This window comes from Saccostrea echinata, unplaced genomic scaffold (genome assembly GCF_033153115.1).
Source record: "Saccostrea echinata isolate AGI-Se365-2 ecotype Australia unplaced genomic scaffold, CSIRO_AGI_Sech_v1 ptg000007l, whole genome shotgun sequence".
Taxonomy (NCBI): Eukaryota; Metazoa; Mollusca; class Bivalvia; order Ostreida; family Ostreidae; genus Saccostrea; species Saccostrea echinata.
Genome location: NW_026889756.1, coordinates 5322085 through 5350065, shown reverse-complemented (window position 1 = coordinate 5350065; position 27981 = coordinate 5322085). Strand labels below are relative to the sequence as shown.

General features: G+C 34.6%; 2 protein-coding genes across 2 annotated transcripts; one reads left to right on the top strand and one right to left on the bottom strand.

Moving 5' to 3' along the window:
• Positions 1–1326: 1326 nt before the first annotated feature.
• On the top strand, positions 1327–21579 carry LOC133180762 (tyrosine 3-monooxygenase-like). The gene is made up of 11 exons (XM_061315233.1): positions 1327–1619; positions 8186–8437; positions 12663–12846; positions 13107–13195; positions 15498–15565; positions 16012–16062; positions 18946–19091; positions 19918–20053; positions 20294–20420; positions 20754–20983; positions 21338–21579. Exons 1-11 carry the CDS (start codon positions 1527–1529, stop codon positions 21507–21509), a joined length of 1548 nt encoding a protein of 515 aa, XP_061171217.1. The 5' UTR covers positions 1327–1526; the 3' UTR covers positions 21510–21579.
• Positions 21580–22762: 1183 nt separating this feature from the next.
• On the bottom strand, positions 22763–27252 carry LOC133180678 (uncharacterized). The gene is made up of 3 exons (XM_061315145.1): positions 27195–27252; positions 26220–26677; positions 22763–25396 (listed from the first exon to the last, which is right to left on the bottom strand). The coding sequence occupies exons 2-3, from the start codon at positions 26631–26633 to the stop codon at positions 23108–23110; spliced, it is 2703 nt and encodes a 900-aa protein (XP_061171129.1). The 5' UTR covers positions 26634–26677; positions 27195–27252; the 3' UTR covers positions 22763–23107.
• Positions 27253–27981: the final 729 nt, after the last annotated feature.

The window sequence follows — 27981 nt, the reverse complement described above, 5'->3', positions numbered from 1 at the left end:
AAAAATCTCCCTGCCTTCGTTCAGGAATTACCATCCTGGAAATACACGAAAGAAAAGGACAAACATTTGTTAACATACCATTAAGAATTTAAAATGATAATTAACCGATTAATTTACATAATCATTTTGCATTGCCAAGTGAAGGCACGAAGCACTAAGTGATTGCATATATATTTGTATTCAATCAAATGTTGAATATATTAGATCAAATGTTGACATGAATGGACTTTTATGAATAAAATAGCAAATATTGGATAAACTAATCGGTTGTGAATAAGTGATTAATTATGGAGAAATGCTTTTGATATATATGTGTATGAGAGAGAGAGAGAGAGAGAGAGAGAGATTTCAGTACAAATTACTAAGATACTTGATGAGAGCTGAGACGGAGGTACCGCTACTGGAGAGAGAGAGAGAGAGAGAGATTTTAGTACAAATTACTAAGATACTTGATGAAAGCTGAGACGGATGTACCGCTATTGGGGAGAGAGAGAGAGATTTCAGTACAAATTACTAAGATACTTGCTTAAAGCTGAGACGGATGTACCGCTATTGGAGGTGTCAATGTAGTTATTTGTTTACTTTAATGGACCTGACTTTGGGCCTCGCTGATGCATTGATTTCTAATGGTTCCCGATTACGGAATATATTTGTCAACATATCGAGCTCGAAAAACTTAATCAAAGGTAGAAAATGATATAAAAAATCTCTTCCAGATTACTGCATTACAGACGGAGAAAAACCCAATAGCGCTGTAATTCAGAAGTTCATTTGATGCCTTTTGAACAAAACCCCCACCGGAGCGAAGCAGAAAAGATCGCGCCAAATTTCATTTAGCAGACGATCGTTGTATAAAAAGTTAATATCGACTTTATTAAGTGTCGTTTGTAAACCCAAGCGCCAAAAGTCAATGAACATCTATTCAACTGCAATTCATGCTTTTAAATGTTTCAACATCTTTGATACAAATGTGAAATCTAGCTAAGTGCTGAGTCCCGAATCCGTTAGCATCATAAACTCTCCTGCGTGGGAGGAAAAAAAGGGTCGTGCTAGTGTTTACTTAACATTTAAAATATTTATTAATACCGTATCATTTAAAAGAGAAAAATCGATGAAGTTTAATAAAAACATATATATCAACAAATATGCCCCGATATTACACAAAAATATACACTCAGGGTATGGAAACACAAACACGCGCAGAATAGCCCGTGTGGGATAGACTTCCTGCGGGGGGATCGATGGTGCGTTATATATAGAGAGGGGAAGCTGGAATGGTCTATATCTCCGTACCAGAGAGACCTCGCCAGAGTCGACGGTCAATTAACGAGACATTGTAATATCGCCAAAAATTCTTGTCAAAATAATCCAAAAACGGAAATAAGCTGTTTTTAAAACAAGGTGGATTCTTAATTTTTCGGGAAAATTTACGACCTCAGGCGCGAAGAATAATTTAATTTTGTGGATTAACTTTTACGAGGATAGTTAAGTTACATTGTGGCAATATTTGAGTGAGAGAGAGAGAGATGTTCGCCACGGAGCCCGCGGTTATGTCCCCTACCCAGGATCCGGCTGCCGTCAAACGACGACTGGCTTTCCAGAAGAGTTATAGTTTGGAGGTAAGAACTATTATTTAAAAATGAACTAAACTACAAGTTTATAGCTACTTTTAAGGGATAAAAAAATTGAACTAAATTGTGTTTGAGTTGAGTTTTATATTTTAAGGAATGCTTTTCAGAGCTTTGGAAATTAAAAATATTATGCTCTTAATTTTTTTTCAGTAAACCTTAGGATAAGCGGTGCATTTTCCGTTTTTCCCCAATTGTATACCAACTCATCTAAAAAAAAATTGTGTTTTAAAAATAAATCTATATTTCTTTATTTCATTTTTCATTTATGCTTCTAAAATTCTCTAATACTCTTGTGTTCAATGATCTTTAATTTCTTATTACTAAGTATTGAATGACTAGAAATACTTTGTTTCTTTTCTTTCCTTTATTTTTATTTTTCACCATAATCAAACATATTAAAATCATTTCGAAAATAGTTGACTTTATTTAATGCACTGGTCGGAAGAGAATATCAAGTGCTTATTTTTACCAGATGTGTCTGTTCTATTCTATATAAAGTTGAAGTTGGTTGATATTAGATACATGTAAAAACTTAAAAATATGCAGCATGTAACATACGTTTAGTAAATATTCAGTCGTATATAATATTGATAGGCCAAATTTTATTCAGCTCCTTCAAACAATTTTTCCGTGGACATTAAAAATGTCCATGGTGCAAAGTAAACCCTGGAATAGGTAAAAAAAAAAGGGGGGGGGAGTGGGGGGGATACTTATTGCCCATTGAATCGAACTTATTTTATTGACGAAAAAATCAAAATGATTAGACATAAGTTCAGAAATCTAGTCTTCTTCGAAATACCCATTACATCCAACGATGGAACTTTTTTTTTCTCGAAAGGAAATAAAAAAAAAAGTCAGTTAATTGTTGAAGTGACCATTTTAATACTACATCAAGTTGTACATAAAATATTAACGTGATTTTTCAATGTGTTAATGAGCTTTTCCTAGTTTTAAACCCAAAGGAATAAACGATTTTTAGCTTCAGAATGTAATTTCAGAATGAGTTTTACTGTGTTTCATTAAGTTCAACCAAAAAAATAAATTTCCGTTCTGTACTTTGGACTCAATCATTTCAGTGTATTAATCAAAAAGGGAATAAAACGAAGGTGCTGGCTTAGATTATTTAAGATACGTTGAGGCTCCGTAAATATACTTTTTTCAGAAAACTGATGAAATAAACTCTTTTACAAATTTATACTTTTTTCTGCATAGGAGGTTTGACGATACATACTGTCGTCGGCGACAGTATGCACCTATCCTTATTGCACTTATTGTCGTCCATCGACACATATTGTCGCCGACTGAAAAATCAAACATGTACATAAATTTCCGTTCTGTACTTTGGACTCAATCATTTCAGTGTATTAATCAAAAAGGGAATAAAACGAAGGTGCTGGCTTAGATTATTTAAGATACGTTGAGGCTCCGTAAATATACTTTTTTCAGAAAACTGATGAAATAAACTCTTTTACAAATTTATACTTTTTTCTGCATAGGAGGTTTGACGATACATACTGTCGTCGGCGACAGTATGCACCTATCCTTATTGCACTTATTGTCGTCCATCGACACATATTGTCGCCGACTGAAAAATCAAACATGTACATATTATCGCTGGCGACATGACGTGCCTATACTCATTGCACATAATGTCACCCCACAGTTAGGGCTGCTTAATGTTTATCTATTTATTTATTTATTTATTTATTTATTTATTTATTTATTTATTTGTAGTTATGTAAATGTAATTTGTATTTATTTAATTGGTGTTTAAATCACACATAGGGGTCTCGTAGACTATTTCATGCAGCATGATTGTGGTTCTGTACATATTGTCGCTGTCAATAATGCACACCTACCCTCACTGAACATACATGTATTGTCGGTACATATTGTCGCAGGCTGCAAAATTATACCTATACATATTATCGTTGGCGACAGCATATTATTACCCTCACTGCATATATTGTCAGTTATAGTATTATAAATTATGATGACGATATCGAAAAAATACGTTCAATTCTTAAAAGATCGCTTATTTGTCATTTTTCAACTCCATTGTTAATATCATTAAAAAAGAATAGGAATCTCTCTTCAACCAAACACCCGCTTTCTGTTCACTTTCGACTCACTGATATCCAGTGTACTAAAAATAAAAGACATCCAGTGGTCATTTAGAACAATATACTTAATCTCTCGGAAAATCTTACATGCGAAAAGTGATTAAAAACAAACGACCAAGAGAGTATTGCAGAGAGAGAGAGAGAGAGAGAGAGAGAGAGAGAGAGAGACTAAGTAGACGTGTGTAGGTGAGGTCGGGTGGTATGGGTTTCTCCAATCCATATCTAAAAAAATCTAAGACGAAGTGTCTTCATCTAATCTAAGATGGAGATTCATACCGATATAGTAATTAACTGACAATGAATTAATTAAGCGGCGACGTTTGGAGGTGTTTTTTTATTTCCTGTGAATGAATCTGTTTTAATTAACCAATAAAATATTGGAAAATTTGCATAAGAAATACGGATTTATAGTCAAAAGTCAATAATGATAATAGGCTTAAAAGCGCTCTGTATAATAACTAATCTTTGATCATATATCGACTCAGAATAGCACTCACTGGGACAGTATCGTTATAACACAGTACAAACTGCCTGTAGACTTACTACTGAACATTCAATGCAACAAAACCTGAAAATAACATTTATGTCTCTATTTTAAAACAGAAAAGATTTTAAAAATACAGATGAAGTTTTACTGTTGAATTTAGGAGGGGGCACCTGCTAAACTTTGACAAGATTAAAAGTTTTATAGGTATTTACCAAACAAGTTGAAATATAATCCAAATATCTTGTCGGTTTTGATTAATATTTGAGCGTAGGATTGAAAAGAAAATATCTCAATAAATGTGGATTGATTGATTGTTGTTTAACGTCCCTCTCGAGAATTTTTCACTCATATGGAGACGCCACTACTCGCCGATGGAGGGCTACAAATTTTGACCTATACTCGACACCCAGGGCCATTGAGCAGTGAGGGATCTTTTTCGTGCCAGCAGCTACTGAGACACGGGACCTCGGTTTGTGCGGTCTCGTCCGATGGACCGGTCTCCACGTCCCGCAGTGGGTTCGAACCCGCGACGTAAGGATCAACTCCTTACTCCTCAACTCTAGAGCAGACGCTCTAACCACTATACTGATGAAAGAGCGAGTTAGTCTTCTAGTTGACGTGACGTGTGACTCCAAAATACATATACGAATAAGCACAACTTCGTTTCAGAATGAAGATATAATATTCTGAATTTATATTTTTGTAATTATCTTGTTTGTAATTATCTTGTTTGACTCTAATGCAAAATTTTTCAAATGCTTTAAAGCGCCATCACATCAAGGCAGTTGAATTGCTTCTTTAAGCTCCAAACTTTTAAAGCAATCTGCCTTAAAATTTAGATCTTAATCTTTACATCCACCATAAATTTTCTCATGTGTTTCGTATCGTTGATTAATCGATAGATACAATCAACTTATAAAGTAATAAGATCAGGGGCCCGTTTTATAAAGGAACTTACGACTAATACCAAAACTTAATTCTGCTAATAACGTTCTAATTTATATTAAATAGAAAATGGTTTTAATATTTTTAAAAGGTATCTAAAAAGATACTTTTACGCTAGAAATTTTAAACACAACCATTAAGTCTGCAAAATTTTACATTCAACTGAAGTTTTTGGTCTTGGTCGTAAGTTCATATTGTTTGTTCTGTACATATTGTTCTTTCTGTACGTATTGTTGTTCTGTACGTATTGTCGTTCTGTACATATATCATCGTTCTGTAATATTGTTTGTTCTGTACGTATTGTCATTCTGTACATATTGTTTGTTCTGTACATATTGTCGTTCTGTACATATTGTTTGTTCTGTGCATATTGTTGTTCTGTACATATTGTCACCGGCGTCACTGCACATATCGTTCATCGAAACGAGCCGTTTTCCTCCTGTAGAATTGACGACAAAATATACAGTCACACATCAGCACATATTGTCGTCGGCGACAATATACTGTGAACATTTGTACATTTTGTCGCCAATATTTCGTTTTGAATATATATTTACTGGGGTCTTGAAAGGAGAGAGAGAGAGAGGCTGACATAAACAAACATGCATAGAGAGAGAGAGAGAGAGAGAGAGAGAGAGAGTGACAGAGAAACTATTTCAGATAGATATACATGTATATCTAGATAGATATACATGTATATCTAAACAAGCAATTAGTGGGAAAATGTTTTTGTCAGAAGATTGTGTCCAAGATCGGTATTGCACAAGTATATGACAAGGCACCGTAATTCTGGATAAATCAGCCTATTCTTTTTATTTCTTATTCTATATTTGGATACTGAATGTTAATTTTGTGTTCAGTAGTAATAATAATCGGGACTATATTTTTGTGTTCTTATTATACATGTACCAATATTACTGGGGTTGGGGTCGATTTTTTTTTAATTGAATAAAACTGGCATCTACAGAAGTTATATGTTTTTAAGTGCTTCTTCAGTCATATTGTGAAATTGGTTAAAACTTTTAGTGCACTGGATATCAGTGAGTCGAAAGAGATGAAATTTCTTTTTTATTACTAAAGACGGGTTATATTCTGGTATGATGTTCATGTTCTGTCCGCCCGACTGTTAGCTTTTTCAAATTACAAATTACAAAACTTCCTTTCATGTACTGGTAGGGTTTTTCATGGCAATGTTACAAATAAAACAATAAAAAGAAAGAAAAAAAGAAAGCATTTTATTGTTAAAATAATAACTTCAAATGGTCCAAATCTTATTTATCCACATTTTATCCTATTTCATAGTCCACTTCAAGGTCTTACTCCAAATTTCAAGGTAATTAGGCAGCAAGTAAGGGATTTTTTCCCCAGAGTTTTCATATTAGTAAAGTTATATTATACGTAGAGTTTAATATGTGAGCGAAGGATTACTCATCACGTGATACGGTTTCATGTGCTGGAATGTGCAGCGCCCTCTCAAGGGGCGATACTCCAAGCCGCGTGTTGACAGAAGATCGGATTGGAGAATTCAGGGTCCTATTATATTGTCACTGTGTTTACCCAGCTCCTTAAGTCCGCGTTAAGTGTTTGTTTAGTTAATGAATTTTTCAGATCTCAGACGAGGTTAGATCAGTGACGAATGCCGAATCTACTTAAATAGGAAGCCTGATCTCATCAGACAGAAAACATCGTGTTATCATTGTAAATGACTAAGTCAACAAAAAGTCCTACAGATTTACTGATCGAAACAGAACTCTATCTTGAGTGATTAGATTTCATTTTGATTAACTTTGCAAACTGGCAATGATACTCATTAATATTATATTTTATTATTTTATGTTTTTGGCGGGAAAGAAAGGTGAGTTTAAATTCAAACCCAAAATTGTTATTTTCTCATTTTCTAAACACTCTGTACTTTTTTTTTAAATTAGAAAGCATTGAGTAAAAATTCAAAGATTACTCCTGAATATTGATGGAGTCTTTGCAGACTTTTCACATTATACACGGTTGCAGCAAAACAATAGTACAAGACAAGTTGAATTTAAAGCTACTCTTATTTTCTAATCAGTTATCGAAATGAGACCATCTTAAATTTTACTTGTGACTTATGGATACTGCCCATGTCTGTATATAGTTACCTAGAGTCAGATTCACTCATTAAACATCGTCAAAGTACATGTAAATCAGTAGCTAATATCATAAATATGCCTAATTTGACAACTGTCAGCACAATCCAGATGTAGAATCCGAAACCAACTCAAAACATTGAAATCCGAGATAAAAAGGCAAACCCAAAAATAAAACTTAAATGCTTTTGAATGGATTATCATTGATTTCGTTGTAAGATAAATCCTGAACAGCGGAGTTAAAGTAGACAGGTCGGGTTTCTTCACACCCAGAGCTGGTGTGGACGGTTCATGGCGAACAGTCGATGATTATCAGCCCTTAATGTTGCCTAACAAGAACTCTCTAATACCTGTTCCATCACTAGTTTTTCTGATAATCAGAAAACTGCAACATTACATGGAGGTTTCTTTTTTAGACCAAAATGAATATTTCCCATAGATACAATTTTGATACCAAAAACTTAATAGATAAATATGTAACTACAGTACATAGATTACAATTCCAGAAATAGTTCTTTGTATTCCCTGTGCTTTATTTTATAGATTTCAACGAGCCTGTCTATTTGGATTGAGAGCGTCTTTACATCAGTTATATGTTCATGTCAAATGGAAACAATGTTTTGTGATCTTTTATAAATTGCTTCTCCACTAGACCATATACGAAATGTGTCCGTTAATTGTTTTCTTATGTAATAACGATTTCCGACTTTGTGCTTTGGGACAAAATTTCAACAAACTAGAATCTTTCTCTCTCTCGTTGTATTAAATACAATTTTCTCTTGCATAAGATGGAGGACCCTTTTTTCCCCAAAGTGTATTAATTTCACAATTTTATGAACACAACATTCAAATTTAAGCTTCTATATTATTATTCAGCACGGTGGGTCATGGCGGAGAAAAAGCTTAATCGAGGATGCAAAATTCGAAACAGTGACAAACATTGAATTCGCCAAGCAGGAGAGAACACTCAGTAACCGAGGCTCCATCAGCGAAGAGGAGGAAGTTTTCATCCAAAATGGCGAGACAACGTCACCCGTGGAAACCGAGCCGTCACGTGTCTACGTCATTCTTGTAACACTAAAAGAAGGAATGACTTCATCACTGTCCCGGATTATTAGGGTGTTTGAAGTAAGTGAGATCGTGGGCTTAATTATCAATGTAATAATCAATGAATATCAGCAAAAGCCCATTATATCTTAGTTTAAACGTTGGGAAAAAACGTCTTTCACATACCTGAAAAAAGGGAAAAAAGTCACTAGATAAATTTTCATATTAACCAATATTTGCCTGTTTTAAGCAGAAGTCATTACTGGGACACTGGTATTTTAAAACATTTTAATTGAGATTTTTCTTGTCATTAGAACAAACACTATTCACACAGGATGCTTCAGAATTTCTCCGTGTCTAATAATGATCTAATTGTCCGTAATTATACCACGTGACTTGTCAATTTCCGTCTATGAAAACTAATGACGTTAGAATGTCATGCAGGGATGACTTGTAAATGTGAAACTTCATTTATTGTTTGTTTTCATTTTAAGTAAAAAGGCAATAAAGCTTTACTTTATTCCAATACGATTTTTCCATCCCAAACTTTGGTCTCTGAAATTTGAATCCATCGCGGCACGGAGATTTAACCCTCCTCCAATAACCTTCTGTAAACAAACGCTTTCAAATCAGACGTCAGTCCTTCCTGGCAGTTGATTATCACTGTACAATAATCAAAAACCTGTCTAAATTTCCGTTCCTTTGATCTTCTGTTTTAAATGAAACTTAAATCACCCCAGTCTATTTTAAGAGGACCTCGCATTAATGTTTGTAGCAGCTACAAGAGTCGGTTCCGAGTGGTTGGGTTTGCTCAAGACTAGGTTTACACTAAACCTACTTCAACCTGACCCTGTTAACCCCCTTTTATAGATCAGTAATTTGTTTGATTCTTTTTGAACTTGTAGCAGATAATGGTGACTTTTTTCAGTTATCGAGCAGTGAAGTGTTTTAATTTTTTCACAATAAAGTCGATAATAAAAGTTACTTGAAGTCAATATTACAAGTACAATCAAAAAGTTACTAAAAGCAGTCTGACGTCACACTCATTAGACAATTAACGTAATTAACCAAAAAATATCTGATTTTATCGTCTTACTTCTTGAAACGTACATCATCAACACCAAACAATAAAACTTCAAGTGTAATACGAAGTACTTACCAAGCAGACAATCGCCATTTTACATGTTTTAATGCAATATTTATTTTCGTATTCGTTAGTAGGTAGTCCGTTTCTAGGTTTTCAAAACTATCAGTTAAGTAATTAGAAATGCTCACAAAAATGTATCAGAATTTACAGTGTGAATTTACCTACAATTTCTCCACCGTTTATCATTATAGTTAACAATAGGGAAAATTATCATATCACAAACATATTTTCAGGAAACAATTATACATTTTTTTAATTAAAGATTGATAAACAAGTAAAAAAAAACGAGGTGTCCAGGCATGTGGAAAAATGCATTTTTTAAAAAAATTGAGCAGTGCATGGATTTCAGTGCTTCTATGTACTTCAGTTTCTATCATATATGTAAAACGCATATGATATCATTAAGCAGGCATTTATATCTAAGGCAAGATTAAAGGAAATGCGATTTCTCTAATAATGTTCTTGAAAATACTTTTATAGGGTACAAATGCTTACTTTTTTTTCAAGACCGTTTATAAGACCTCAAAAAGAATCTTAAATCATATTAAGATGCATATCATGAAATGAAAATTGTTGAACTAAAAATGACAATTTCCAGTTTTCGTTTCGAGACTTAGTGAAGCAAGTGGAGTTTTTTCAAAAAGCTTACCGTCTTAAGCAACAACTTTAAACAATAAAGTGACCTAAACCTATCAGGCCGTATAATTCTTGAAAATTTCTCGGCTTTGTATAAATTTCTTCTTTAGTTTTTTTTCTGATTTAAGCCCTACCAAGTGAAAGGTTAACAGATACTCGGCTGTCTCCGTAAACTTCGACTTTGCTGCCAAGATCATTCGGCAAACCTCGGAAGATTCTGTCACCTTTGTGATGCGAATCAGCCTAGTGCTGCCGAGATTAGAAAGACAGTGCAGAATACATAGAAGCTGTAAAGCTTGCATGCAATAAAGATCAAATCGGTTAACAATGAAAATATAGAAACGGTTTTTGTAATTGTTATAAAAAAAACTAGCATGTTATTTCGAATTAATTACTGCCAATTTCTACTGTTCGTTTTGTCATATTTTTTTACGATTGAAAATCTTGAAAAAATTTTAAGGCGTACGAAAATTAGATCATCCGAAAATTATCTCCCTTGCCCTGAACAGCATTTCAACTAATGAAATAATTGAAAATTTTCTCATCATGCAATTTCTACCTATCACAAAAAAGAGGAAGTGCATAGTCCGAAGACTGTAAAATACTTCAACTCTGTATACCGTCTTCCAAGGAATACGGTAATAAATGAAAATTTGGAGAGTTATTGTTCCTTAATTGACGAAGAGCGGACATCCTTAAGACTAAATGCTCTTTCAAGAGCTTGAACGAAACCTTATCTTTGTGGTGTTTGAGCTTGGATCGATCAGTCCATGTCTCAGGAGTAGGGAAATAGGATTTATAGTTGGGTCGGGAATAGATAGAAGGAGGGACAGTTATACTGGGGGAGGGGATGGGGAGGGGATGTATGATGCTGTAGAGGGCACTTAATGCTAGCGCGATGAATATAAGGGGAGTCATCTTAACACAGCTAAATGTAAGGCAATACAGTGATGTAGAATGGAGACTGAACTGGGGAGTGGGAGTGGGAAGAGAAGGGAGATTGTACTAGAAAGAAGAAGGTGGGAATGTAGACTGAAGACTTGACCTAGAAGTTGAATTCTGGTGTAAAGAAGAAACTGGACTGCGAAGTTGGGTTCTTGTGAACAGGGAAGGTTGGGATGAGAGCGTGAGAGAAGGGGCGTGGCGGGAGAAAGGAATTGGAAGATGGGAGTGGGAGCAGAATATAACTACTTGATTAGGAAGGTGGGGTTAAGTGAAGTTAATGGCTTGGGAAGCTAGGTGTATGTGTGTGTGTGTGGGAGGGGGGGTAATTAAGTGGGGTTACTGCATTTGAAAGGTGGTTGTGAAGTTGTACGGGGTCACTGGAATGGGAAGGTGAATACTGGGGTGTGGGGAGGTTACTGGACAAGGAAGGTGTGAGTGGGGTTGTACGGGGTTACTGGATTGGGTAGGTCGGAGTAAGGGTTAGTGGATTAAGACGGTAGGGTGTAGCGAGGGGACTAGATTGGAAAGTGGAAGCTGAGCATGCATTTCGGTGATAAGAGTGGGTATGGCGTGTTTAATAGATCCGATGAAATGAAAGAGTAGCTTGTTTTTATCTGAGATTAAGAGTCTGAGATCAAAATAAATCTCGAGATTCACTTAAAACTAATAAAAGTAACAGCTTCATCAACCATAAAATAAGCCTGATTAGCGCCTTTATAAACGCAGAGCACACGGACAGACCTGTTTTTTCTAGTTTATCTTACATTCTAGAAGCTCTTCAGGGACTTCCTTCTCTTTGAGGTACGATTTTGCTAGAAAATTTTGTTATTGGAGATAGATTATGTTTTGGTACGTTTAATACAATCTTGAGATGCACAGAGAGTTAGTGGGAATTCGCTATTTTTCCACAGTAGGCTATTTAGCAATTTTGATAACTAAATTTAGAAACCATTTTCATCACTTTCATACCGCGCTTTTTCAATAAATATTGTTAGATTATATCTCTCTGTCTGACTCCTTTAATTCATTTTCATCTTTAATTTTATTCAAGGAATAACAAACACATAATAATATGTTCCCTTTGCACATCAGGGCTTTATCTATTGACTATTGGAAAAAAAATGTGGCGTCAAATTCCATCTTCATTTTCCTTCAATGTTATACGATTGATACTTTTTAAGAATCTTTTCATTTTATTTTTGAAACCTTGTTTTCAGTTAAATAAGATTGGTGAATATTGTTACTGAATATCACCCGTTTTAAGATGCTCAAATTTAAATACATTATGAAAAAAAAGAAAAAAAAGAAACATTGATAACTTTTATTAAGGTACCTTCAATATTAACATCATGAACCCTAATATAGCATACTTGCCATTCTGTTCCCACGAACAAAGTTCCTTTGGGACAGAATTCAGTAAATTCCCAAGAAAATCTGTTTGACATTCAAAGTCGCGACTTGATTTTGAATGTCAAACTGTTAAACAAGTTTTTTTTTTTTGATAAAAATGTACTTGTACCAAAATTTCATGGGGCACAAAAGCATTTTTAAAGGTATTGTTGATCATATTATTTTTAGACAACAAAAGTTGTTCTGGAACACATAGAATCTCGCAAGTCACAGAAGCCTGGAGCCATCTTCGATGTTTTGATACAGTGTGTGTGCCCCCGCCAAAAAGTGACATCATTGATGAACACAATTCGACAGAATCAATCAACCGTGGAGGTTTCGGTCATTGGAGACAAGGAAACAGATGTTAAAGGTCAGGACTCTACCGATTTGGGGAAAAATCTTATGCATAATGTTTTTGTAAAAATTCAGTTATACAGTTTCGCAAAGGGTAGAAAAATACAGCCTGGAAATATTAAAAATAAAAGAATAAAGTGAAAAAATATTAAATTTCTCTTTGTACAGCATATGTTTTGTGTTCTATCTGTTCACATATGAATCTGTTCACATATGAACAGAAAGTCACCAAGTGTCAGTACTTTTAGTACTTTGATAAAAGCTTGTTTTTTTTAGAGGCGTGGTTTCCCCGACACATAGCAGAGCTAGATAACTGCACACATCTCGTCACAAAGTTTGAACCCGAGCTAGATTGTGATCATCCGGTATGTAAATGTCTCTGTATTTCTAAGTCGTTAAACCTTTATAAACTGTATATATAGCTTAATAAAGACAAATTGTAGAATATAGGACCTTAAAGGGGCATGGACACAGATTTGAAGTTCATAATTTTCCAAAGAGTCGTTAAACGTTTAACTAACATAGTTGCAAAGCTTTTCAGACTGATAAATTATAAACCCTATTTAGAAACTCCTTTTATTTGAAAATTATCAAACCTATGAATTTTGGGATTGTTTTATTGTCATACATACTTGCATTCATGAACTAAAATCATCCTTAATATTCAAGTAAAGTAGGAAATCCGAGGTGTTTTAATAAATATATTAAAACTGTTATCAAGAAAGGTAAAAAATAAAAGAAATGTAAAAAGGCAAAACCAACACACCAGTTTTGTGGTCAGTGATGTTTGCGACGTCAACAAATTGAACACAGCCATAAAACGTAAACATTAACAATAACAGAGTTCTACACAATTGTTTCAAAACCCAGGTGTTAAATTGGTGTAAAGTTATGAACAATGCTGTTGTAATTAATAAGAAGGATATTCAGGCAAGCCAAATGATTAACTGCAGATATTTTTGTTCCTCGCTTTCAATGAAAGTGGATAATATTACTTTCTTTCGGTCTGTCCGTCCCTCTGCCAGTCTGTATCATTATCAAAGGTCAAGGTCATAAATTCGTATATAGCAAAAATGGTTTCCAGATGATAACTTTAGCTCTCTTTGAGCTTTTTTCAATAAAATTTGCATGTCGTAGCTCCCAGTGTCTTAAAGAAGACACCATAATATAATGTCAAAGATCAAAAGGTCAAAGACCATGGTAAGATATTGTTGCACATTATAGATAATTTTCGTATGATAACTTTTTTTGTCCGTAAGCTTTTACAATGAAACCTAAGGTCATGGATTCTTTAACTTAAAAAAAACCTATATTAACTTTAAGGCCAAAAGCTGAAAGGTCAAAGTCGACCTGTTTTCTCTTTCTCCATCGATTTTTTTTTCAGGCGGGGGACCCCAATTCTCAAATGAGCTTATTCAAGTAAAAAAAAATCAAAATTGTTTAAAAATAAAAACAGCAATGCAAGTGTGTCCATACACTGGATCTGAAAAGAAACATATCGATATTTTTTTTTTCTTTTACTTGTCTCTATCTTTCTATAAAAACCCATTTTTGATTTGTTGTCTTGAGCTAAAAGTCCGACTTTGAAGATAATACATTTATAGAATGTGGAGCTTCTAAAATTTAGCACTGAGCTCCGTGTATATTCGCTTCATGCATTCTACCAGGCTAAGCGATTTTTTTTAGTCGCGTAATTAACGGTATAAATAAAGACGATGTTACAATAAAAACACAGTTTATAGAGTTTGATTCATTAATAATTGATTTGAATCAATTTACACCGGATGAGGAGACTTTTAACCTAATTGATTTACTCGCGAATAAAAATCAGATCCCGACGAAAAGAAAATAAGTAAATACATCTAGATCTTCACTTTTTGGCATCGTCTCCGCTCATAAATGCGGCAGCCATTCTTGTCTGTCATAAACCACGGTACATATGATGTCGTTCGCTTATAACCGAACATTTTCGCTACTAAAACGCATTGAAAGCACAATAAAGAAGTATTTAGCGAGTTTTCATTTGCTTGAACGACCGGCTTATAAAAGAAAAAAAAATATTGAAGTGATTCATTAATAAGAGCTTGGGTTAATTTGGTGATTATGTGTTGTGTTTAGTACGATCGATTCGGTTGTGTAGCATTTCTCAACATTTGAAAGAAAGAAAATATTAATACAGGGAAAGTTAGTGCACAAATATTTTACAAACATTTAATTCTAAGAACTGGGTTGGTTAAGGGCCATTTTGGTCTCTTATTTTTGAATGATCCTCAAAACAATGCATATCCCGATTAAGTTATAATCATAAGAGTAGATTTTTCAGTACTTTCATGAACATACCTCAGTGGACTGTCATGAATTTTTCATATTTCTAAATTTTATTCACTGTTTTTTAAAAAGTATTTCTTTACTGAATTTTAAGGTAGATCTACATCTTTTTCTTCGAATCTAAGTGCAAGCTGGCAATTTTTTTTTTCCAGTTAATTTACCTTAATTATTCTTTGATTTTAACGCGACCTCAATGCTTGTTGTGTACGTGCTGATGAGAGTCCCTCGTAGACGTTCTATTTCATACTGAATTTACATCAGCGTTATACCTTCTTAGATTCGAACAAACCTGAATCCCGCGTCATTTATTGTCATTGATACGTCACTTCCTGTTTTCAGGGTTTTACAGATGAAGTCTACAAGGAGCGCCGGAAACAAATAGCAGACATAGCGTTTGAATACAAACAGTAAGAAAAGATTTTTTGTCCAGAGCAATAAAAAAAAATTCCTAAGAATAACTGAAGTAAAACGATAAGATCACGAATGATAAAGCATTTTACAGATAGGCTACTTAATTAACATAATACGTGAACTTTACACTGACAGTAAAACACGCTAATTCAGCAATTCTGTATTTTCAGAGTCATATCTGCTTCGTCAATGTAGCTATAATTTGTTTTATCTATTTTATAAAGTTCATTATATCCAACTTTTTGTTTACAAAACTGATTTCATAATACGTGAAACTTTTAAACTCTCTTCATACCATGTACACAACGAAAATTGATCATGAACACCTGCGAAAAGTTAGTACTTAACAGCATATATGATTCAACTGACAGCTCAGTAATCTTTTCTTACTCAATATTCTAGATAGTGAATTAAAGTTCGTGATTTTTTTTTCTTAACACAGTGGTCATCCTATTCCACGAGTACAGTATACCGAGGAGGAAATAGCCACGTGGTAAGTCGTCTTACATAAAAAGAATCCTGGCAAAATATAGGCGTGGATATATATGTAATAAGTAAAATCCTCTCTAAATATTGGCGTAAATCTATACATTTAAGACAGCTTTATGTGAATATAGGCGTGGATCTCTGTAGAGAGGGTAATCTCACGTAAGTTAAGATTCAGCTGAGAGAGAGAGTACATCTTGATATATAATTATAGGCGCGGATTTTTGTTCTTGAGAGAATGGCTTTATTATAAAGGAGAAGAGGGTAAAATGATTTGTTACAGATTTTTTTTTATATTTCTATGTAACAAAAAGGAACATCCTATAAATGAACATTGGGCGGATCTCGAGTTTCATAACGGGCGTTGGATGGGGATGAGGGGTCACAAGGTTATTGTCAATGCAACTTATATGTTAATAATGAATCAGAATACATTTCTTTTGAGGTACTTGAGGACAAAATGTACTTTGAAGCAAATAAATTGGCAAATTTTAGGGATTTTTATACCCCCCCCCCCCCCAATTACATGTAAATCCAACACTGCATGGTTCGTGCACATAGTCATGTATGTATTGCACTTTCCAGTATTGCATTAGTAGTCAGGACACTAATGATTCATTATAGAATAATTTGCCTTACAATCTGTTTTGAAGTGACAAATCCAATATCGTCTCATTCATTTAAATTGTTAAAGCAAACCCAGAGTTCCCTTTATTGACAAGTTAATGTAACGCAATTTAATAACTGGTGATGTAATACTCAACCAAGGAGGGGCCGATTATTGGGGAGGATTATATGTTAAGACACCCTGGCTCCAGTAATCCGCCAAGTCCTTATAATAAAACACACAAAACACTTAATTATTTTATATTAAATTAATAACAACATTTTGTATTATTGATTAAAAATTCAGTATACCTAATCATTCCTCTGGAATTTTTTCTCTCTAAATCTTCAATTCCTTGAAGAGCACGATACTAAAGATTTTTTTTTTATGTAGGACAGGTTAAGTAAATTTCGAAGATATATAGGAATTTGTTTAATAGGAATAAACTAATTGTACGATTATTATAGCGACTTTCTGCTGGGAATTCATCGATTCATAAATATTGACCAAAGAAATGACAGCTGTATTAACATGATATAACTTAGAGATTTTAAACAACATCCATTTGCGATAATATTTTCATCAATTACACCATTATTGTTAAGTTATAAAGCGGAAAACTCTTCAATATTTGAAAAAGCAAGAAAAATACCATTACCAGGTGACTTTACAATTCAGATAAAGCAGGTGACACAATATCGCTTACGATTCGGATGCCAGATATTTTTACATACAGTCGGAAGGGCAGACAATGGCGGGAGTTAGTGTGTTGTAGTGCGAACACGAAGGACACAATAAGTTAATTAAGAACAATAACATCGGTTGTCGATATTGTTTTGTTAATATTGCATTATGACAGTTTCATCAGGTGTTAAGGTATTGTACAATATTCAGGGCCTTGGCTTTACGCTTAAAAAGGGTTCGGTATTTTATGACCCAATCAACGAATGTTCACCTAAAATAATCCCAACTCCGGAAAAATATCTTTGAAGTTTTTTTTTCCTGCATAAAAAACTAGATTTCCAATTTTTCCTTCTTTTAATTGGTGCGGTAAAAATTTCTCGCTTCGCTTTGATAGAATCAACTAAGTAGAGCAGTCATTTGGCAAAGTACGCAATAAAACAAGTATTTATAATTCACGTGTCAACAACTCCCCTGAAGAGATCTGAGAACACAATCGTGTCGGATTTTTTTTTTGTGAATCAAATTCCGGGCCGACGATAGAGATCGGAAAAGTCCCATTAGCGCGGACTGATAACGATCGCGGGTCTTTGTATCCCTCCGCCAGTCGAAACCACTGCTGATATTCGCTGTATTTGCATTTAGAATCTATTAAAGGATGTATTTTACTGTTAAGCGGCTGACAAATTGGTTAACTATTTGATGCATAATGTCGTCGAATTACCCCCAGATGTTGATGTATTCCGAGCCCGATGAAAGAGTGCTCGACGATTTGCATTAATGCAGACTTAATTAATTGATAGATGAATAATGAGTTTAACGTTGTTGAGTGGAATACGAAGAGAATGGTACATACATTTTGGGATCTGAAAAATGGGTTCGAAGTCTGACAATGTGTCACTAAACAAAGGTCTTCAAATTGTATTTTTGCAAATCGGAACTCATTCCAATGATGGATGGTTAAAGATAAAAAATTATATTGAAATGATCCCTAGTGCTCAGAATTACAAACCACGTCAGAAAATTAGAACACAATAGTACTGTTAGTACTTTTAATAACGTCAGTACTTTTACTATAATACTTAATTTAACTAAACAATTGACAGTACTTCGTATATACTGTTCTTAAAAACCATAATCTAACAAGCAAGAGAAATTCAACATTGTGATCTCATCTAATTCTCTAAATTTATTCAACTTCTAAATTAAGAGTCATAAACTCATAAGTTTGGGTATATTCCGATATAGAAAAATCAAGACAGTCAAAAATTTATTTATTTTTAAGCTAAAATTGTTGTGATTTTTTATAATTGGAGAGAAAGAGATGGAGATTAAGACTAAAATTAAAGTCAAACATTGTTATTTTGAAAAAAAAATTATGTAAAAAAGGTGTCTCCGTATGAAATCATTGAATTCTTTTTTCAATATGATTTTTTTAAATATATATTTATGGGGGACATACTGGAATGTAGACTTTTTTGTTATACATTCTACATGATTGTATGTTGAAAACATTCACAAGTCAGTGACATAGCTAATCAAGTCCTATTGACATTTTTTCTGTAAAACTTGGTAATTTATTTTTTTATCATTTGACCTCAGGGGTCACGTGTACAGGCATCTAAAGGAACTGTTTCCCACACATGCGTGCCGTGAGCACATTGACGCTTTCAGGGGACTGGAGAAGGAATGCGGATACAGTGAGAACGCCATACCTCAGTTGGAAGACGTGTCTAACTTCCTAAAACGTACGTATTTCTGTCTATTTCACGGAAGTACGTGTCTATTAAACGCACTTCTCTGTCTATTTCACGTCCAAGTACGTTTTTAATAAACGTATGTACTTCTGTCTATTTCACTATTTCACGGAAGTACGTGTTGAACTTCCTGAAACATACGTACTTCCTGAAACGCGTACACACAGTCATATTCAAGTTCACCTGCAAAATTGATCCTGAATGGGATAGAGACACAACAATATGAGTTAAATGTGAAAAAGTGGATCAAAAATATATTAACAATTTAGCAAAATAAATAAATATATGAATAAATAAATAAATAAAATAAATCAATCAATCAATCAATCAAGAGCAAGGAAGACATTTGTGGTGCCAGGTAGAAAAACATTTTATCTGGTGGCCGCCAAATAATTATTTGGCGGCCGCCGAAAAATTATTTCGCGACCGCAAGAAAAGTTTCTGGCGGCCGGCACTTACTCTATGTGGCGGCCGCCAGAAACTTATCTGCCAGAATTCTGACAGAATTCAGGCACAAAATTCACCTTACTACAGGACTGTTGTGTTTTTGCAAACGTATCGAAATCATTCATGTGAGAACTACACACGGAATTTTGAACTGAAATGCACTCGTAACTGTTTTATTATTTTACATGACAATATTAATACGTAAAGAATTCAGGCACAAAATTCACCTTACTACAGGACTGTTGTGTTTTTGCGAACGTATCGAAATCATTCATGTGAGAACTACACACGGAATTTTGAACTGAAATGCACTCGTAACTGTTTTATTATTTTACATGACAATATTAATACGTAATGAATTGCATAACAGGTAAAACCGGATTCCAGCTCCGTCCAGTTTCTGGATTACTTTCTGCCAGAGACTTCCTGGCCAGTCTCGCCTTCCGGGTCTTTCAATGTACACAGTATGTAAGACACGGATCCAAGCCGGACCATTCCCCGGAACCGTAAGTTACGATGGATAAGACAGTGTTTTGGGATTTTTTATATAAAGAAATTGCTTGCATATAATTCAAGATTGATGGATTTAATTGTCATATCAAAAGACTTGGACTTTGTAAAGAATATAAAACGATATAGTTCAAATTCAGTCTCTATCCAAAGGTGTTATTTTTGAAATCAGTATCAAATATCCATGCAGTGCCTGACAATTTGCTTTATGTTTTACTATATTCACTATTTGATAGGGATTGTATCCACGAGTTGTTAGGTCACGTGCCGATGTTGTCATTTCCGGCGTTTGCGCAGTTCTCACAGGAAATAGGGCTAGCGTCACTTGGGGCCTCAGACCAGGATATAGAGAAGCTAGCGACGGTAAGGAAAGATGGAGCAAGGGCTGCACAAGACCCTTAATTGTTAACTTTTTATCCTCCATTGCCAAAGAGTTCTTCAACACAATCACGTGAACTGCACCGAGTGCATATGCACAATAAAGTTCCTTAGTTACTTAGTATTTAATGGCTTGACATACACAGCATTATAGGAATTAATCAATGATTATATACCCTGTCCAGTGAAAAATTCTACTGTAAATCTAGCTAGGGTTATTCTTACAAATCATTTTTGCACCTTTTTCACAATTACAAAGAGAAATCCCTGCTTTCCCGTATTAATCCTGGTTTTAATCAACGATATTGTATTCGACAGCTTTATTGGTTCACCGTGGAATTCGGTTTAATTCGTCAAGATGGAAGTCTCCGAGCTTACGGCGCCGGAACTCTGTCGTCATACGGAGAACTGAAACACGCCCTCTCTGACAGTCCTAAACAACTTCCGTTTAACCCGGCAGTGACGTCAGTCCAGGAGTATACAGACGAAGACCTACAACCTGTGTACTTCTTTGTCGAGTCATTTGAAGACATGATGCAAAAAATGAGGTAAGACACACAACATACGAAAGTTAACCTGAAGTATCTATATATGGGAGAATACTATCTTACTTTCTGATAATTTCTATTTATAATGATTTGTAAATGAATTCATTTTTTTTTTTCATTTAATTTTGATTGTTGTAAGCTAAACCGACTACGTAGATTGAATATTTAATCATATTTGCATTTTTATCATACTTTCTGATCGACCTGTGAAATATTATTAGCATTGTTGTTTAATTAGATGCTCATAATTAGGTTTCTGATTGGTTCCAATATGTTAAGTGTTTCATTCTTTACGTACATGTAGTTTTGATTGGTGGCTTTATGATAAAGATATCTGACTGGCTGATTTTACAGGGACTACGCCTCTTCCATTAAGCGGCCCGCTGACCTGCGCTATGACCCCTTCACGCAGACGATTCAGGTGATAGAGAAAAGAGAGACCTTAGAGACGGTATCCGCCTCCCTCAGGACAGAGATCGCCAACTTAGAGAAACTTGTCAAGAGAATGGATCTAATAAGCGTATAACAGTCATATAGAAATAAAAATCCCCTTTTAGGAGAATGAACCGACATCGTGTAAAACAGTCAGATATATTCATAAATAGACATCTTAATTTGTCACGATGAGGAATTTTTGTTGTTAAGTTTTAGACAAATTTTATTGACAAAATGTCAGTCTGTGATTGGACACAAGGTTTGTTAACTTAAGTGGTCCTCGCTCCTTTTATAAGTAGACTACCTGAAAACCGTTCATTTCTTTACGCCACAGATTTAAAAATAAGCTGTAAGCATTGAGGTGCATTTCCTCTAGTAGTGTGAGAGAAAAAAATGCATTGTTTTTTTTTTTTTTTTTTCATAGATATAAATGAAACGTCTGTAATAACCTTAAGTACAAAATCGGACATGACGACAGCATGGCTGCTACTTTTGGTTTATATTTTAACATTTAAATAAATCTATTTGACCGTATTGATGGTATCTTTTTATCCTTAGAAATATCATTTTCATGGAAACATTTATCTTTTAGATTATGACATTTTTGTTTAAAATTATGTTGGTTTATATCCAGTTTGAGAAAGCATTAAAATTGAACGACAATATCCCGCTCAAATAAAAGTGCGGAAATATTAATATTATTGACAAAAATTGCAAAATTGCACATCCGAAACTTGAAGAAGGGAAGTTTTGCGGTTTTTCCTTAAACAAACAATGTAATAAATCTCAAAAATTGGTGTTGTGGCGGAGAAAATTATCTTGAGAAATATCTAGTTTTTTAGTAACAATCTACGCAAATTTGTTTCTTTATTTATTGTACATGTACTTTGATATTGTCATTTCATTCCGGGATATTCCTACTGTAGCAGAATATAACCTGTTTACTCATTTTGTCGCTGTTTTTCCTAAGCATCATAAATAAAAGAATGTTTTAGGCTGTTTCGTCAATTTGTTCCGATTTATACGTTGTATAAAGAGTTAGAGATATGGGCGGATCCGCACACTGATATCACACACTTCCTTTCCATGATCTATGTATATAGTCAGAGACGTAAACTTTGGCGTCTGAAAATTTATATCTTTTTTAAAAAATCATTTTATCTGTGAAATACTTGCATTTCTATTTCTGTTTGAAATGCGAATTGCATATAATTTACACATTTATGCACAGTAAAGTCGGTTTTAATTTGAAGATACATGTAAATGAGCATAAATTATAGAGAATACTATAAACAATTTTAAGGAACCATCAAGTAAATAAAAAAATAAATAATTCATGGACAGTATCCCTTGATTAATCAAAGAATTAAATAAGGATAAAAAGAACTCCTTGTAATCGACATCACACGTTGTATTATGTATTATGAATCACACAACAATTTCACATATAAAAGAAGTGTATAAATTCTTGAGTATTAGATCAGTATCAATTTTGACTTTAGGCAATGTGGTACTTATTCCTTCACTAAGCATTGCAGTCGCCGATATATCACGGGAGCACAAAAACCCATTTAAAATCTGGAGGTGAAACTTAGTTAACTTTTAAGGACGTATTGGTTTTCTGTTTTAGTAACTTTTATATATGTTTCTAGAACATTCGTTAGAGAGTCGGGATCGGGGTCCGAGTCTCTATGCTTCCGTTGAAGACTCTGTTTCAGAATTTGACTCTTTACCAGACGGGACGCTGCTGGCAATACCGTCGTCGTCCGAGTCCTCATCTTTGCCAAAGTCCATATTTATCTTTAGTACTTTTTTCTGTGAAGTAGGTACATTTTCTATGTCTTCTGCCTCGTTTTCGCTCTCTTCACTGATTGTTCCCTCTGAAGGACCTGCTTCTATTACTTGGAAATCGTCAAGAGGAGAGGCTTCTGGTTCTGTCGAGATCTCCGAATCTTTCTCAAAGAGAGGGTTGTCTAGTGTGATACTTTTTCGTCTTGTTAGCCCACGAGGTTGTTCAGGCTTATCCACGGTCTTGTCAGACGAGAACTTGAGCGATATGTTAATATTCGGCGAATCAAAGGTTGGGTTATCTAAAGTGATGCTTTCTCGTCTTAAAACGCCTGGTTTTGGTTTTTCCTCGTCAGAATGACTTGAGTCACTGGAGTCGTCGAAACTTATGCTGCCGTGGTCTATAGCGATCTTTCGCGTTACGCTTTCTCGGCGTTCTTTGTTGCTGTCCACCATTTTCTCTATTTCCGCCGTTGGTGCGTCCTCCTCATCATTAACAGATTCACTTTCACTCGAGTCATGGAAGGAAATGTTCAAATCTGGCTTAATTGTTTTCGATACCGTAGAATGTTGTTCATGTTCACTGTCTGTAGGTTTTGAATCCTCGTGTATTTTGTCCTCTATGATTTTTGCCGTTTGCTCTAGTGAATCGTCACTTACATTGTCCTTAACATTATCTGCAAATGCAGAAGCTTGTTCATGTGAAATGACTTCAAACGAATCCGAAGATTCGTCTTTTGATTTAAAATCGTGCGAAACAAACGAGAACGCACTGTCAAAGCTTTTACCATCAGGATCGGAAATGGACGACACGGAAATATCTAAATTGTTGACGTCCATGTCGAATGATCTATCCACCTCGGCGTCCTTTTGATCCACCTCAGCGTCCTTTGGATCCACCTCGGCGTCCTGAGGGGATACCGTATCTCCTTTATCCTGAGACTGACCCTTGTCTGGGAGGGTCTCACTCGGATCTATAGCCTCTTCTTTGACATCATCCAAGTGTTCCTCTTCGTCCGAGGATTGAGACTCTTGTGTTGAAATTTGGTCAGTTTGCTCCGCTTCATTTTCAGTCTTTTTGACTTCGAGTTCCGCAGAATCAGACTGATCAAGGACAACGAAAGATTCGCTCGAAAATGATTCTTGAAACGAGTCCCGAGTAACAGGTGAATGAGGGAAATCTAAGACGTCTCCTTCTGCTTCATTTTTCTCGGAGCTGGAATCATTCTGGGACAATTTTTCAGAATTACCGTCTGCTATAGAGTTTTTCTGTTCATCTTTAATGGCTTCTTCTCCAAGGGACACGTTTTCATAAACTTGAAAGTCGTCAACAGAAGTGTCTTCGGACACTTCCTTTGAGTCTTTTATAGGAGTATCCTTGAGACTAGAGTTTATTGAACTATGTAGCGCTGTGTCATAGGTGTGTTCGTCTTCTGTTGCTGTGGGCGATACGTCTTCGTACTCTTGCGAAATCTCTCCGAGATGGATCTCGTGCTGAGACATGTCGTCATCTCTCACTCTATGTGACGTCACCTTTACTGACTTATCTACGTTGATTTTGTCATTAGAGTTATTTTCTACATTTTCATAAAGCGGAGAATCTTTTTCTTCAGAATCTACACTATCATAAGTGGAAAAGACACTGTCATGAGAAATGCCTGCTGTCGTCTGACTGTTCTTGTTTTCTTCCGCGCTCTCGATACTGTCAGATTTTGATTCATTATTTGAGTGAAGTCTTCGTGGCTTTTCTGGGGCTCTCTTCCCCAAGTCAGGGGAATCTTCAAAACTTCGTCTGTAATTAGAATATACCACAGAGTGTGTGAGCGCCGGGATTGGTTGGTATTGGGGATCGTCCTCCATATTGAGCGCTGGGTTGTCATGGGAAACGCCGGTGTATGCTGCACCCTCTTCTATGTCTTTCTGGTAATCGTCCAAAGCGGCGTTTTCTCTCACAAGCGTTGCCGTGGAGGCACGCTTATTGTACGCAGGGTTACTGAACTTGGCGAAGTCCTTTCCCACGATCATGCGCACTGGATACTTCCGTCTGTACCATACATAGGCTACAATTGCACCAATACCGATAATAAGTATGGGAATGATGACTGCGACTGCAATCACACCAGGACTAGATCCGCCACTTTTTTCTGTGGATCCAACAGAAGTCGTGGTTGTTCCAAGGTCATTTAAAACCTGCGTATCATTAAAAAATATTAGTTTCAGTTAAATAAAAATAAAAATTACACAGGGACATTTTTTACATACATGTAAGAACTTACATGTACGACTAAGACCAAAAACTTTAATTGATTGTAAAATTTTGCAAAATTAATAATTCTTTTTTAAAATTGATAGCATAAAAATATCTTCCTAAATTCTTTTCAAAAGATAAAAACTATTTTCAAATTAATGTAAAATAGAAAGCAATAAGCAGAAATTTTGGTCTTAGTCGTAAGTTCTTTTGTAAAACGGGCCCCAGCAGAGTAAAAACTGTATACACATTCCCGGACACGTAACTTTGACATACATATACATGTATAAGAGAGATGAACCCGAGTTTCATTTCTGAAATTCCTCAAAAAGCAACTTTGTCAACGAAGTAAATCTTATTGATATGACATTTCTGGACGAGGGAATAAATAAAATATTTTTTTTCTCCCAGGTACAATTTTATTCAATCAAAAAATCTATGATAAAACTACGGGCATTTGTGTCTGCAATAATTTTTTAACCAAAATATTAACAACAGTTTTATTAGTACACAGTTAAAAAAATTAGTTTACGTTCAAAATAACTTAATCTTGGAGCAGAATTTCAAAAACGGTAGAATTGTACCTATTGTACATCTTTTGTAATGTGTAAGCTTCAACTTCTTATTTATTACTTTTGTTTAAGGTGGATTCATTAAAAAGAAGCATCATAGCTACATGTACACAGATTTCTAATTTTCTAGTACTGTCAAACAACAAACATATTTTCTTTTTCAAAGATATGAGAGAGAGAGAGAGAGAATTACCGTGTGTCCCCGCTCTGGCACGGACAGATAATGGAGATACACGTCCGTACCAGACACCCGACCATCCGTCATGTTATGGCGGTAATAAATCGTCACCTGATGGACAGAACACACACTTGTATTGACAAAAGGTTGGATCTCTCTTTCATTGTCAGCTTCGATCTCCAAAAACGCTCCCAATAGATCCGCGCCATTAGAGTAATAGATCTCCAGACAGTTATCGCCGTCAATGAGAATTGTCCATGTGCAAGAGATTTTGGCGGAAGGTTTTATGTAAATCACCTGAGCAACGGAAGACGCGTTTCTTGATAGGGGCGGATCACAATTCGTGGTTTCTACATCTATAGTATAACATACGATTCCAGGCACGTATCCAAGAAGAAGAAACTTCAATATTCCGTGAATAATACACATTTTTCAGTATACAACACATCTGAATTGAAAAATTCGTCCTCTATCTAAAAAAGGCATTAAAAAAAATCAAAAATTGAATTTATTTTGTTTTAACTATATACAATGTGTTATATTAAGCTATGGCAATGTTTACAAACGAAATTCTCCGAATTTTTAATTTAAACATGAGTTTGATAAAACAATCAGGCTTTTAAGATAACCTTATCACAGTATATAGCCTGTACACTGTATTACGTGCACCGCCGATTAAATATGTAATCTTTACTGTGTATGCAATTAGCAAAGCTGACAATCATAAAAACTCTCGTAATTTTATTTTTCATTTTGTGCATTAAACCCTCTATCAATAGATACCCATGTCCCAAATTCCTCCACCCTCTATTAAATTTCTTTTCCAATTTTTCGATAAAATAGGGGGCGTTACTTTTACGATATATTAGAAGGAATAAAAACAAATTTTTGTACTTAAAAGAATATTAGAGAAATAAATTATTGTGTGGGCATAGACTCTCTATTTATTGTTAAAAACAAATTTAAACCCCTATTTGTAACTGTACTTACCATAAATAATGAAAATCATCGGGCACCTGTGAAATTCCCTTTTATTTATGGACTCCGGATATAAACACCGATCCCGAGCAATTTAAAGATCGAGAATCAAATAAATTTTGAGAAGATTCTTTTTAAACTTACTAAGATAAAAAGTATGCGACAAATAATTGTTTTAATTTTTTCTCAGATAATTTTTAAAAAATAAAATCTGCTTCAAACAAATGCAATAATAAAGGAGCACAAACAGATTGTTAGAAATATACGCTCTTATGTTACCAACTTTTGAGAAAAAAATGTGATTTTGAATTTTATAAAAGTTCTTTAGAAATTTTTTTTAGAATCCACATTTATACCACTTCTAGAATATGCTGCATAGAACGTCTAAAATTTCTCCTTAAGGGCAATTAATTTTGTTGACTAGAATGTTAAATATATACACTGAAATGGGACATCGAAGAATTTAATCCTTAGAAAGTGAACTGCGAGTTTAAGTAGAATTTCCAGATGTAGAATTTAAAGCAAGTTTTTCTAAAATACTAGGGTCATTAAAAAAATTCGTAGACTTTTGTTATAACTTTTTTATTTAACGTCATATAATAACCAAAAGTACACATATCTTAACAACAGATTTAAATAATTTGAGTCCAAAAATTGGAATATATCTTGATATTTATAAAAGATTTAAGACAGCAAAATTGGGGTCACGGAGCAGGGTCAAAATTGAGTCATATAATAATTACATTTTATTATGTCTATAGTCATACCTCTAATCAATGGCGCTTAAACGAAAAAAAAG

Coding starts and splice junctions, on each gene's coding strand:
- LOC133180762 (XM_061315233.1), top strand. CDS start 1,527: ATGTTCGCCACGGAGCCCGCGGTTATGTCCCCTACCCAGGATCCGGCT. Junction 12,847..13,106: donor CAAGGAAACAGATGTTAAAG/GTCAGGACTCTA, acceptor TGTTTTTTTTAG/AGGCGTGGTTTCCCCGACAC. Junction 20,984..21,337: donor GACATGATGCAAAAAATGAG/GTAAGACACACA, acceptor CTGATTTTACAG/GGACTACGCCTCTTCCATTA.
- LOC133180678 (XM_061315145.1), bottom strand. CDS start 26,633: ATGTGTATTATTCACGGAATATTGAAGTTTCTTCTTCTTGGATACGTG. Junction 25,397..26,219: donor TGCCAGAGCGGGGACACACG/GTAATTCTCTCT, acceptor AATGATACGCAG/GTTTTAAATGACCTTGGAAC.